Source organism: Peromyscus leucopus, chromosome 13 (genome assembly GCF_004664715.2).
Source record: "Peromyscus leucopus breed LL Stock chromosome 13, UCI_PerLeu_2.1, whole genome shotgun sequence".
NCBI lineage: Eukaryota > Metazoa > Chordata > Mammalia > Rodentia > Cricetidae > Peromyscus > Peromyscus leucopus.
The window spans coordinates 63,874,196-63,886,619 of record NC_051074.1 but is presented as its reverse complement, the minus strand read 5'-3'; the positions used below and the strand labels follow the sequence as shown (position 1 = coordinate 63,886,619).

Here is a 12,424-nt window from a genome sequence, read left to right as displayed (position 1 = left end):
AAATACATCCTAATTATGTTCCAGAAAGAATTAGAAGAAAATGGCGTTTGCTGAACACCAAGCAATTGTTACTATGCTTTATTTCCTCAAAAACAAAACAAACCAAAAACCCTGCCCTATTGTGTCCACTAATGTTTTAAGATCTTTCTTTAGATGTTTACAAGTGAAGTGAAGTTTCTTCAGTTTCATAGAGCTGCTTCTTCAATATGAATTGAACCATCTGCATTATAAAATGTGCCTTCCTGTAGGGCTTAATGCTTTCTACCTTGGTCTCCTTGTGGTGGAAATCCATTTATGTTTATTCTCTCTTGCCTCTGTGCTCTTCTGTGTCATTTGCCTTTGTACATTTTTTTAAAAAACTTCTTTAAAAAACTTTAATTGCTGTATCTAGTATCAATCCTTTAGGAAATATATTGGAAATATAGTTATATCCAAGTCCAATTTCAGTTACTTAGTTTTATCTACTTAAAATCTCATGTTAATTGGTTCTGGCAATTAGCCAGAACTAGGGTAAAATTCTTCTATGTATGCAGTATATTTAGGCTGTGCTGTGCCATTCCATTTTATTGGGTCAGAAAATGAATATTTGTGTTTATCTTAGTTCTGCAATAATATTGTATTTTTTCTGGATAAGAGTTACTCAGTTGTCTTAACTTACTGTGTGGCACCACTAGATGCATCTGTTTACACACAGATGTCCTCTACTAAATAAGAATGTTTGCAGGAAGATTTCAGGCTTTTAAACAAAATTGCATCAATCTTAAATGAACTCACATCCCTTTTTAGAATGGAATCCCGGCTCTGATAAATCTCCTGAGCCTGAACATAGAAAGCGTGCTGGTGAACGTAATGAACTGTATCCGAGTGCTATGTATCGGAAATGAAAGCAACCAAAGAGCCATGAGAGACCACAATGGTATCCAGTACCTCATCCGGTTTCTGAGTTCTGATTCTGGTGAGCCTCAACTTGTCTGTTTAAGAGTGACTAGATTTACCAGATGAAGCAGACATGATCTGTATTTGTCTATGAACAAATATTTTGGATTTATCTTTGAATGGATCCTTGCACACAATATAACCCAAATATCTTGAAAACTTAAAACTGCCAAGTTCATAGAAATAATTGACTCCCCAAAGTATATTAAAATGTTTAACCAGACATTTGCATAAATAAAAATATAAGCATGAATAATGAAAATAGAGCAAATAATATGTTTAGGGAGGACATTTCTCCTCGTATAAATTAATATTTATTTTGATCATTGGAAGCTATTTTACAATGTACATCAAGATCTTCAGACTTGCTCTTATACATCTGATATCAAAATTCAAGGCAATCAGCAAGCATTAAGCCTTCTAAAGTGCACCTCAGTCCCAGGATCCCAGGAAGTATCAGACAGCTTCTACAGCAGCTGCAAAGGATCACCTGCTTTTCATAACAACGCCATCCCAGTGCACACACATAGCAGTATGAACAGATCATTTTAAGGGTAAAAACATGGGTACAGATGTGTCCCTTTTTGTTCCTATTAATTTGTCATCTGTCCTTCTGCCCAAGTTCATCATATATAAGTATAGAATAAACACGAAATAAAAACATTGGTTAAAAGACAAGCCAAGGATAAGGGTCATGCTGCAGAGAGCTTGCATTAGTTTAGAATTTCAACTTAAGCAAGTATCATTTTCTAAGAATCAGTACCATGTAGCAAAGACACTCAAAGCTTCCCTCCCAACCCTTGAGCTTTCCATGTTTTTCTACACCACTCACTGTGCTCTTTTTGTGGAGCCGCACAGAGGGGAGGCTCTGTGCACAGTTTAACCGCATCAATTTTATTTATAAGTCTTCATCTTACTTTGTTTATACCATTAATTAAAACTGCCCTGACCATTCTAGATATTATAAAAAGCAGTCATTATAACAGTAACTTAAGTAAATGAGTTCACAAAAAGTAATAGGAATAAACATTTAAAACAATTCCTTTTTAGATCTAACACCTACCTAAAAGCATTGTTTTCCTACACTGGAATCTATATTATTCTCTTACCTTAAGGAGTAAGAAGAATTTAAATTTAAAATTTCAATTATTTTTTTTCTCTGTGTGTAAATTTTACATATAACTTCAGCATTTTAACAACTAATTCTTTTTGCCATGGACTGGGTTGCTCAGTTATAGACTATTAAGAAAATAGCATCAAAGTTGGTTTGTGGTCTTTATATGTTTACTTTACTTTTTTGAGAAGGAAAGGTTGATTTGGCAAACTAATGTTTAAGATTGTTTCAGAGGAAAAATACAAATTTCTGCCCAACTTTGGTGGCAAATCTTGATGAAGACTTTATTATTGTTATTATTGATACAGTGTCTTACTGGGTAGACCAGACTAGCCTAGAACTCACAGAGATCCAGCTGCCTCTGCCTCCCATGTGCTGGAATTAAAGGCATTAAATTTAATATTATTTATACAATATTAAAGTGCAGGGTTTTTTTTTTATTAGAATCAAGGTAGTACTGGCAACTAAATAGTATAGCAACTAAACCGTGGAATCAAAATTAACAATCCTAATGAAAATAGATGAGCATCGTTTAACACTACATAAACTGTTGTCAAAGAATATGATGTCACTTTTTAAATGTTCTAGATGGAGGTCATATCTTGAATCATGAGAAACATTAAACCTGAACTGAGATTTAAAATAAATAATTAATATTCACTTAAAAGGTTTAAATTGCAAAGTTAAAGAAAGGCAAAAGAACTGTTGTAGACTATAGGCTGTATAGAGACATCACAAATAAAATGCATGCTCTCCATTTGGTTCTATACTGAGAGAGAAAAGAGTCATAGAGGACATTACAGAATACCAGACATAATATGATTACAGCATTGTTATCTACTGATTGTATTATCTATATGTCTACACAGAGCCTCAAATGTGTGTGGGTCCCTGCTGGCATCACGGTGACAGCAAAGTCATCCATGAAGAGGCAAGAAGGAAAACTTGGTTCAGCCCATCTTGGTCAGGCAGACTGGCTCACACTTCAGGAGTCCGATGCCAGGCAGTCTATTGCTAGCATTCTTTTTTTTTTTTTTTTTTTTTTTTTGGTTTTTCGAGACAGGGTTTCTCTATGTAGCTTTGTGCCTTTCCTGGAACTCACTTAGTAGACCAGGCTGGCCTCAAACTCACAGAGATCCGCCTGCCTCTGCCTCCCGAGTGCTGGGATTAAAGGCGTGCGCCACCACCGCCCGGCTAATACTAGCATTCTTAAACACAGTACAATTTGGGGAAAAAGTTTCCTGGTGCAATACAATCCCCGATGCACAGGAGGCATAATTACATTAAACTCAACTCAAAGTACATGTGATTTCTTCCAAGAAGATGGGTTCTAGAGATTATCTACCTGTACTAGGTTAGGAGCCTAAGTAAGGGTCTGACCTGGTCTTGGTCATACAGATAATGTAGAAGTCATCTGGGTTATTCACCACCTCCAGTCCTGGTTGTGGGAGCTTAGGAGTCTCTGGCTATACAGATAATGTAAGGGTCATTTGAACTACTAGCCACCTCTATTCCCGGTTGTGGGAGCTTGATACACCCTGGCCCTACAGATAATGTAGATCACTAGGTAGTCAGGCACCTCCAATTCTCAGTCTTTTCCTTTGAAAGGACAATCCAGTGTGCTTAACATTCCTGGTTTCTCTGGTGATCTGTGGGCACAAGGACCTTCATGCTCCCAACATAAATGTAGAAAACTACATTGTAGCCTGGCATCGTAGTACACTCCTTTAGTTCCAGTAGGTAGGAGGCAGAGGCAGGTGGATCTTTGTGAGTTTGAGGCCAGTTTGGCCTATATAGTGAACTTCAAGCTAGCCAGGGCAAAATAACATAGATAGATAGATAGAGTGAAACTAAATTGTAGCCAGATAAATAAATAAAATCAATGTAGCAGTGTATTAAATTTACAAATGCAGGTGAAGTATATGCATTCTCTCACTCATTCTTTGAACCTGTCTGTAAATTATAACAAAATAAAATGAAATATCATTTTGTCGATCAAGTTGTCAAGTTTTATGTATTCATTTTGAATGATAATATTTATATTCAAGAAGAGAAAGTCAAATTGATATACCTGAGCTCTGATTATGAAAGAATAAAATGCTACTGATTCCTTTAGAAAGCAGTTTACTGAAATGTAAAGAATTATTCCAGTAATTTGCCATACTCAACCTAAAGAAAAAAATGCATTGATAAATATCTACATGCTAAGAAGATTTCTCCTGGAATTACTTAAAACAGCAAAAAGTTTGAAGCAACATATATTTTTAAAGTGTGAATAGTTAATAAAATGTGATATAACCATTGATGCAGTATTTAGAAGGCATTTGTGACTTTTATGTTCATGAAAGTGTGGAGAAAATATTTCAATGGTAAACAAATATTCTGGATATTATATTTGCAGTACAATTATATTGAACATGTCCATAGTTACCTAAATATGCCCAAGTATCTGTATAGGAAGTAGTGGACAAAATAAAATCTAAATGGTGAATCTGGACAGTTTATTTTTTGTATTTTTGTTTTCTAAATTTTCTTTGAACTTATGAATTTAACTTTGTACTGTGGGAAGCTATCCTGAAATGTGCTAGATTAACGTTTTCGATGACTGGTGTACTTACTCTTGACTCTTTTGAAGATGCGCTGAAGGCAGTGTCCTCAGCCACAATCGCTGAGGTCGGCCGTGACAACAAGGACGTGCAGGATGCTATAGCAATGCAAGGGGCTATTCCTCCCCTGGTGGCTCTTTTCAAAGGGAAGCAGCTCAGTGTCCAAGTGAAAGGTGCAATGGCTGTGGAATCCCTGGCGAATTGCAATCCTTTCATCCAGAAGGCATTTCTGGAAAGAAAATTAACTAAAGATCTCCTGAAACTTTTAAAGGTAAGGACTTTATCATTACCCTTCCAACAGTTTAGATGATTTACTTCATTTTGAATTTTTTGCAGATTTGAAAAAAATCAAACCAAATTCCAGAATGCATGCTTTATGAAAAACATAGATCCCTGATGTGTTCTGAACACATTCACTGAATGAATGGCATGTTTTTGTCTTAATAGGCCTTTCAAATAGATGTTAAGGAGCAAGGAGCCGTAGCACTTTGGGCTTTGGCAGGACAAACCCTGAAGCAACAGAAATACATGGCAGAACAGATTGGCTACAACTTCATAATAAACATGCTTTTGTCTCCATCAGCTAAGATGCAGTATGTAGGTAAGGTAACCTCTATACAGACTGCTGGTGTAGACACCGAAATCCATACCCACCTCTTACTGTTCTTTACCAGGAGGTGAAGCAGTCATAGCTCTCAGCAAGGACAGCAGGATTCATCAAAACCAAATATGTGAAGGGAACGGCATTGCACCTCTGGTTCGCTTACTGAGGATTAATAAGATAGCTGAAGGCACACTTCTGAGCGTCATCAGAGCAGTGGGATCCATTTGTATTGGTTTGTATGAAGTCTCAATTTTCTAATTATGATGAGAAAAAATAAGACGTGGGTAGAAAAGTAGAAAATTTGCTTCTTTATCTTTATTCACACCATGAAAGACCTCAAAGATTTATAAATGGTTTCTCCAAGGCCTTGGCGAGTCAAAGTGGTGACATTAAGAATGTCACATCTGCCCTGCTCTTGAATTCTGAGTAGAATAGAAAATGAAAACAATGAACACTGACTATTTCAAATGAAAAGAATTACATTTATTTTAAGATGTAGAGTCATAAATTTCTTAATGTTAACATTCAATTACATTTTTTTCAATTCTAGTTTATTGATATAAATAAATAATTGTTTGCTTATAGAAAGTGGTCTTTGTTACAAAAGAATTGACTTTTTGGGTCTATGAAAAAGTTGCAGAGGTTTTAGTGATTGACCTATCAGTAACATTTGGGTTCTTTGCTGGAGGCTGTGGACTATGGCTTGCTAACAAGAGAAAAAGAGGCTTTCTGTGCGCGGCTGTCGTTCCAGGCGACTGTATTTTCTTAAAAGTTCCCAGATACTGAAGTTAGTAGCTCCACTTTTATTTCCTGCTTGTGAACAATACCTGAAGAAATTCATTAACTGTCCCAAGACATAAACAATCCAGAAAATAATGTGTCTTTCATAGTTGGAATGTATGACAGACGTTCTAGTTATTAAGAACATTCTAGTAAATGGGGCTTGAAGAGATGGCTCAGTGGTGAAGAGAGCTTGTTCCTCTTCCAAAAGACCTGAGTTTGGTTCTCAGCACCCTGCCTGTAACTCCTGCTGGCTTGTGGGGGCACCCATACACCTGAGCATACACAGACACATTCACATAACTAAAACAATTCTAGTGAATGGTAGCTAACACACATGTAGGTAGAGTTTTTCATCTAGACTGCAGATCTGCTCTGTCCTATCAGCCACTCCCCAAATAACCACACACAGACTTATTATTAATTATAAATATTTGGCAAATATCTTAGGCTATGACCAGCCAGCTCTTACAACTTAACCCATTTCTATTCATATGCTGCCCCAAGGCTGGCTTACCTCATCTATTAACTTCCCATGTTGCTTCTTCTGCGTCTGGCTTGCAACACTCAGACTCCGCTGTCCGTCTTCCCAGCATTCTCTCTGCCCAAAAAATCCTGCCTAGCTATTGGCCAATCAGCTTTTTATTAACAATGAGAGCAACACATCTTTTACAGTGTACAAAGATTGTTCCAAAGCATCCCCCCTTCTATCTAATTAAAAAGGGAGGTTTTAACTTTAACATAGTAAAATTATATACAACAAAAACAGTTACCAAGTAAGAATTACAGTTACAATATCCAGTCCATTTGTATTTGGCAAAATTACAGAAAATATTCTATTATTTATCTTATCTTTGTGAGTCTGAAGTTTTATACCTAATTTACCTTTTATCATAACTAAGGAAAATGGTAAGTCTAATTATTTAGTCTTTAACTCTATCAAAGACCCCAGAATGTTGCAATATTACCTAATGACAGGGACATCTGATGCCTGGACAGTAACTCAAAGTTCTTCTGTAATGTTGAGGTATCCATCTTTGGTCTATAGGCTTAGTATATCTGATAGACATTTCTAAGAAGCAAGGAATTTTGAAGGACTGTCCTACCTTGTCTTGACAAAGTTTGGCAGTCACTTTTATTTCCATCCTGCTTTCTGGTCCAGTTTGGACAGTATACTGTCAGCAACTGAGGCAAGGGCAGTTTCTTTGCCCAAATGGCTAGCTTTGGCCATGAAGAAAGTGAACTCCTTACAGAATTTCTTCAATGCCCATCATCTTCTTTGACATAAGTTGGTGCTTCCAGGAGCAGATGTGTCTAAATAAGAAGAAAATCCTTATGTTATTAAAACACTTTAAATGCCATATTCTATAGGTCTTTGAAGTGTTTGAAGGCCATCTATACAAATATATCTGTTTAATCTTGAAAATATACCTAATATGACTACAAATTTGATTATCATAGATAACTACTAACCTGTATTTTTAATTATACATTACATTTTAAATGATCTGTATAGGCATAATACCCCAAACAAGAGGAGAATCATACATAGAGCTTTATAAAATTAACCTTAAATTTGTATCAATAAACCAAAATCAATACCAATGTAAAATATTTTGAGATTAATAGTTGTTTTTTTTTTATTAAAGTAGATTTAATAATCTACCCTTTTACTTTATCATTTTTATATCTCTCCTCCTTTTTTCCTTTAGAAAGAGATCTTTGAATTTAACTCTTTTGCCTGGCTTTTTTCCTGACTATGACCAATAACAACTTGTAACCAACCCCCTTAAATGATGACAAACATCCATAACCAGTCTTTGGGAATGTGGGCATTTTTTTTCTAGACTGCTTCCTGCTGGTTGGGGACTCTGGCATCTTTGGGGAATCCTAAAAAAATTTACAATAATGATTAAGTCTTGGTTGGAGTAGTCTTTTTTGTCTTCCTCCCTCATGTCTGCAGCCAGGATCCTCAGGAGTTCCCCTCTGGTCAAATCTGATCTCTTTTAACTTTGAATGAATCCATAGCTTTTTGCTTCCTGTAGAAACAAAGCACAACCTCTTCCCTAATGCAACACATTTCCCGATTTCCATTCTGAAACCAAGCCATCTCTGAAGTATCTAGGCTGGTTTAATTCAACAGTTCCTTTCACAATTCCATGTCTCTCAGCAGCTGCTATTCTCTCAGCATTAAAAAAAATTTAAAGTCAGAAAAGCACCACACAGGATACAGATGCCCTGTGTATTTCCCATCCTGCATGGCTTATTCTTTGTATATTACTTACTCTTTCTTTAAATACTTTATTAATTTTAAACTATTTATTTTTTCTATGACTGTGTGTACCCATTTTTTTTACTGTATCTGTTTAAAGGTTTTCTCAGTCTGGACCACTTTAGTGAGCACCTGCAGCCTTCTCTGACCTTGTGAGCCAAGCCTTAAACCCCACTGTGTAATTGAGCACATGGCGCTGGCCGACTCAAGCCAACAAGCATTGACTGGGAGCTATATCACTATACACCATGGCCCATCTAAGAGACTGTGGGACTAAGAAGCTGCATCTGGCTCCCTGTTTGCATGTGTGAAACTTTTCAAAAAGCTTTCTCAGGTCCTATGTGGAAATTTGTGCCCCTACATTGGACGCCATATGTAGCAAGCTTTCTTGACCCAACTGCCAGTCTGCGAATAATGGCATGGAGACTTACTATTAATTATGAAAGCTTGGCCTTTAGCTTAGGCTTGTCCTACTAGCTCTTATAATGTAAATTAACCCATTTATATTAATCTATGTTCTGTCACTTGGTATTACCTCTCTTCCATCTTGCACCTCCTGTTTCCTCTCTATGTCTGGCTGGTGACTCTGCCTTTCTTCTTTCCAGAGTCCTCTCTGTCCCTGAAAGTCCTACCTAACCTCTTCCTGACTAGCTATTGGCCATTCAGCTCTTTATTAAATAAATCAGAAGGCACCTTGGCAAAGAAACATTTTCACAGTGTAAAAAAAATTCATATATATATATATATATATATATATATATATATATATATATATATTTCTTGATCATCCCCCCAACAACAAATGTCCTAATATGTGGGTGGTGAAAGAGAGAAAATAAAGTGGATTAAATAGGTGTTGTTCATTCTACCCCCCCTAGTTAATGTGAACTGTCCAAATAACAATATGTGGGTGTCACTGTTCAGAGATGCCTAAATTTGTATTTTTATTTAAGTACATAAGCTTACTATATTTATATCTATGTAGTGTACATATAACTATATTTATACTATATTTAAGTACATAAAACTGCTATATATGTAATGGCACTCCTTAGCAAAACAAAATTAAATTGTTTATGCATATTCACAAAAATGAGATTGAGTTCTCTCCTGATATTAGATTGCAACTTAAAATATAGAATTATTTTATTATAAAGAAAGACAATGTTTTTTTTAGTATATGCAATTTAAGAAAGCTGGAAATTTTAGCTCTACGATTAGTCATTTTTGTAGATTAAAAAAAAAACTTTTAAGAGAAAACAATGACTATAAACTTGGGTACCAGAATATAATGTTTTAAAACAATGATGGCTGTTATTCTTTAGTAATGTAGCATTTTTCAAATTTATGTGCTATGTCTCTTATTATAAAACCATCTATAATTCTAACAATGAATGGCCCATGTTTATTCATTCTGCCCACTAAAAATCAAAGGGGGTATTAAAATAGTGTCAATATACACTGTTTTTAAAATTTGTTAGCCATATTACCTTAAGATAGTTTATCAACCAAAGTCAAGCTAAGTTTGACTCTACAATTTACAAGATGAAATAAAAAACATGACCTATGAGAGCTTTACAGGTGTGGCCCACACAAGCAATCCCATGAGTCAACGGTTCGTTGTGGAGGAGAATGCCTTTCCTGTACTTATTCAGCTACTAAGAAGTCACCCTTCAACTAACATTAAGGTATGGATTAAAGTTTTAAATGTTTTCTGACATAGTAAATATAATATTTTAAGAATAATTTGTATCTTAGATTATGCAGGTTTACAAGCATAACAATTTAACTTTTAAAACAAAGTTCTAAAAGTTTTAAGAAGAAAATATTGATGTAGTAAATATTAATTTCTTCAAATATGAAAGGAAAGTCTTATGCACTTACTCTTTAATTATTTTCCTTAGCCATTCACTGTGTATTCAGAGAATAGCTCCCACCTCCTCAGTGATTGTTAAAATTGGGTGGGAAAAAGGGCCCTGTTTCTCAAGAACAAAGGAATACCCATCAACATAGCCTGGGCAGGCTGTCAGTCAGTGCTCCCTGGTGAATTACTTTACGGTCTTTCAGAGTTAGTCACTCTTCCTCCCACTGGTAAAATGCCTTCATTAAGCCAGCATCAATTCAAACCCTTTTACCAAAGCCATGGAAATTCAGAAATTCTATTGGTGGCTAAGTAGGAAAATATAACATACATTTATAGAAAATTAAAAATATGTTTTCTTCTCATAGTTTGCCAGGGCCCTGTTAGTGATGAGGAAAATGAAAAATATAGAATAATGTGTTAGTAAATAGTAACACTTCCTTTTATAGATATATTGTAAAAAAAAAAAAGATATTAAGTTATTTGGCCTCTCAGGACATAAGAAATAGAAAAATACAGGAGATTAATGTGTTAGTGAATAGTAATATTTCCTTTTACAGAAACATTATCAGAAAAGATGTCATAAGATACTTGGCCTTTCAGGAGACAAAAGGGATGATTTTATTGCAAGAGTTCAGTGGGGAAATAAAGGGAAGCAGAAGCTACAAATCATTTTTGGTTTGAATTACTAATAAAATTATATAAACTTTTAAGATATAAGTATATTTCATGAGACTATGGAAATGCCATGTAAAATACATTTATATTTAAATGTATTTCATGGGGAAACTTCTACTTTTATCCATTTATAATTCAATTTATTTTTCAATGTTGTTAAACTATAACATAGTTTCAGTCATTTTCCTGAAAATTAAACTCTACAGTGGATAGGATATTTCCAATTCTTAACATTTTTTTCATAGGAAGGCACAGTACAGCACTTTTTTTTTTTTTTTTTTTTTTTGGTTTTTTGAGACACGGTTTCTCTATGTAGCTTTGCGCCTTTCCTGGAACTCACTTGGTAGCCCAGGCTGGCCTCGAACTCACAGAGATTCACCTGGCTCTGCCTCCCAAGTGCTAGGACTAAAAGCGTGCGCCATCACCGCCCGGCCAGTACAGCACTTTTAAAAGCTGCCTGTTAAGTCCAGTGATGGACATGGTTCATCTTCCTAATGGAAGATAAATGCAAGTTAAATGACTCTAAAACTAGAAGAAAAAGACTATTCTTTGATTTTACATTTATAAAACTTTGCTTAAATTCTTAGGCAGTCCTTTACAGTTTGATAGCTCTGTGATCATTAGCAACTTAAAACAGCTTTTAAACCAGTAAACATTTAAACGTTATATTTAGATGTGGGAGGGATACAAATACATCTGTAAGATTATGACAGCACCTCTGTGCATGCATTGCTGTCCCTAGGAAACACCCCCCAGCACCCTCAGGAGATGTGTGATGATCTCTGGTCACAGAGGAGATGGGTATTTCCTGATCATTAAAATTTATGAGGGACAGTCCTCCAGAAGCTGTGTTACTCTTTAACAGCAGTCCAAGAATTATAGTCAACACATTTGTGCTTTAAAACACTTTATAATTATATTTTCATAATCTAGCCTGTATAAATATTTAAATAATGAATCCGTTCTTCAGTAATGCGTGAATGAAACATAATTTCTGAAAACCACATGTTTAGGTTGAAGTGGCATTTTCTTTGGCATGCATCGTCCTAGGGAATGAGTTGCTACAGAAAGAATTACAAGAAAAGGAAGGATTTAAGTATTCTGATGTCCTTTATCTTCTTCACTCCAAAGAAAAGGTAGGACCTTCACAAATCTCAGCGTGATCACCTAGGGGAAATGGTTCTAAGAAAACACAATCAGTTATGATCAAGTATTCTCCATGGCAACATCCAAGCTTATTATTTAAGAGAATCTATAAAAGCTTTCTTTGTTATGAGCTTCTAAAATGGTGTGATAATACGGTTCCGATTTTGTCATAGTTGCTGTATGTGTTCCTTGACATGCACAAATTTAATGTTTGGTGGAATCTCTGTCCTGAATCGAACCTTTCACTTAATTGCATGCCCTCCCAATCCCCTGTTACGCATTTCTTACCCAGAGAGCACTGAGGCTTTGGAAATGCTGCACGGTAAAGAGAGATTTCTCCAGACAGCTAATATGAGGCAATTATTTTTATTTAAAAAATTTTCCCCAACAATGTTCTATTTCTCTACTTGGTAAGAATGAAATGTAT

The 12,424-nt window shown here is 35.5% G+C and overlaps 1 protein-coding gene across 2 annotated transcripts in view; it reads left to right on the top strand.

Moving 5' to 3' along the window:
• Ankar (ankyrin and armadillo repeat containing) overlaps positions 1-12,424 on the top strand; it is a 63,844-nt gene that overhangs the window by 38,989 nt on the left and 12,431 nt on the right. For both annotated transcript variants that reach the window (XR_005092688.1, XM_028886994.2), the window contains exons 13-18: positions 787-955; positions 4,686-4,927; positions 5,104-5,257; positions 5,331-5,492; positions 9,894-10,000; positions 11,865-11,987. Coding sequence is in view for 1 of the 2 variants with exons in the window: in XM_028886994.2 (XP_028742827.1) it covers positions 787-955; positions 4,686-4,927; positions 5,104-5,257; positions 5,331-5,492; positions 9,894-10,000; positions 11,865-11,987 (957 nt within the window). In the remaining variant the exon portion in view is untranslated. The remainder of the gene's footprint in view (positions 1-786; positions 956-4,685; positions 4,928-5,103; positions 5,258-5,330; positions 5,493-9,893; positions 10,001-11,864; positions 11,988-12,424) is intronic.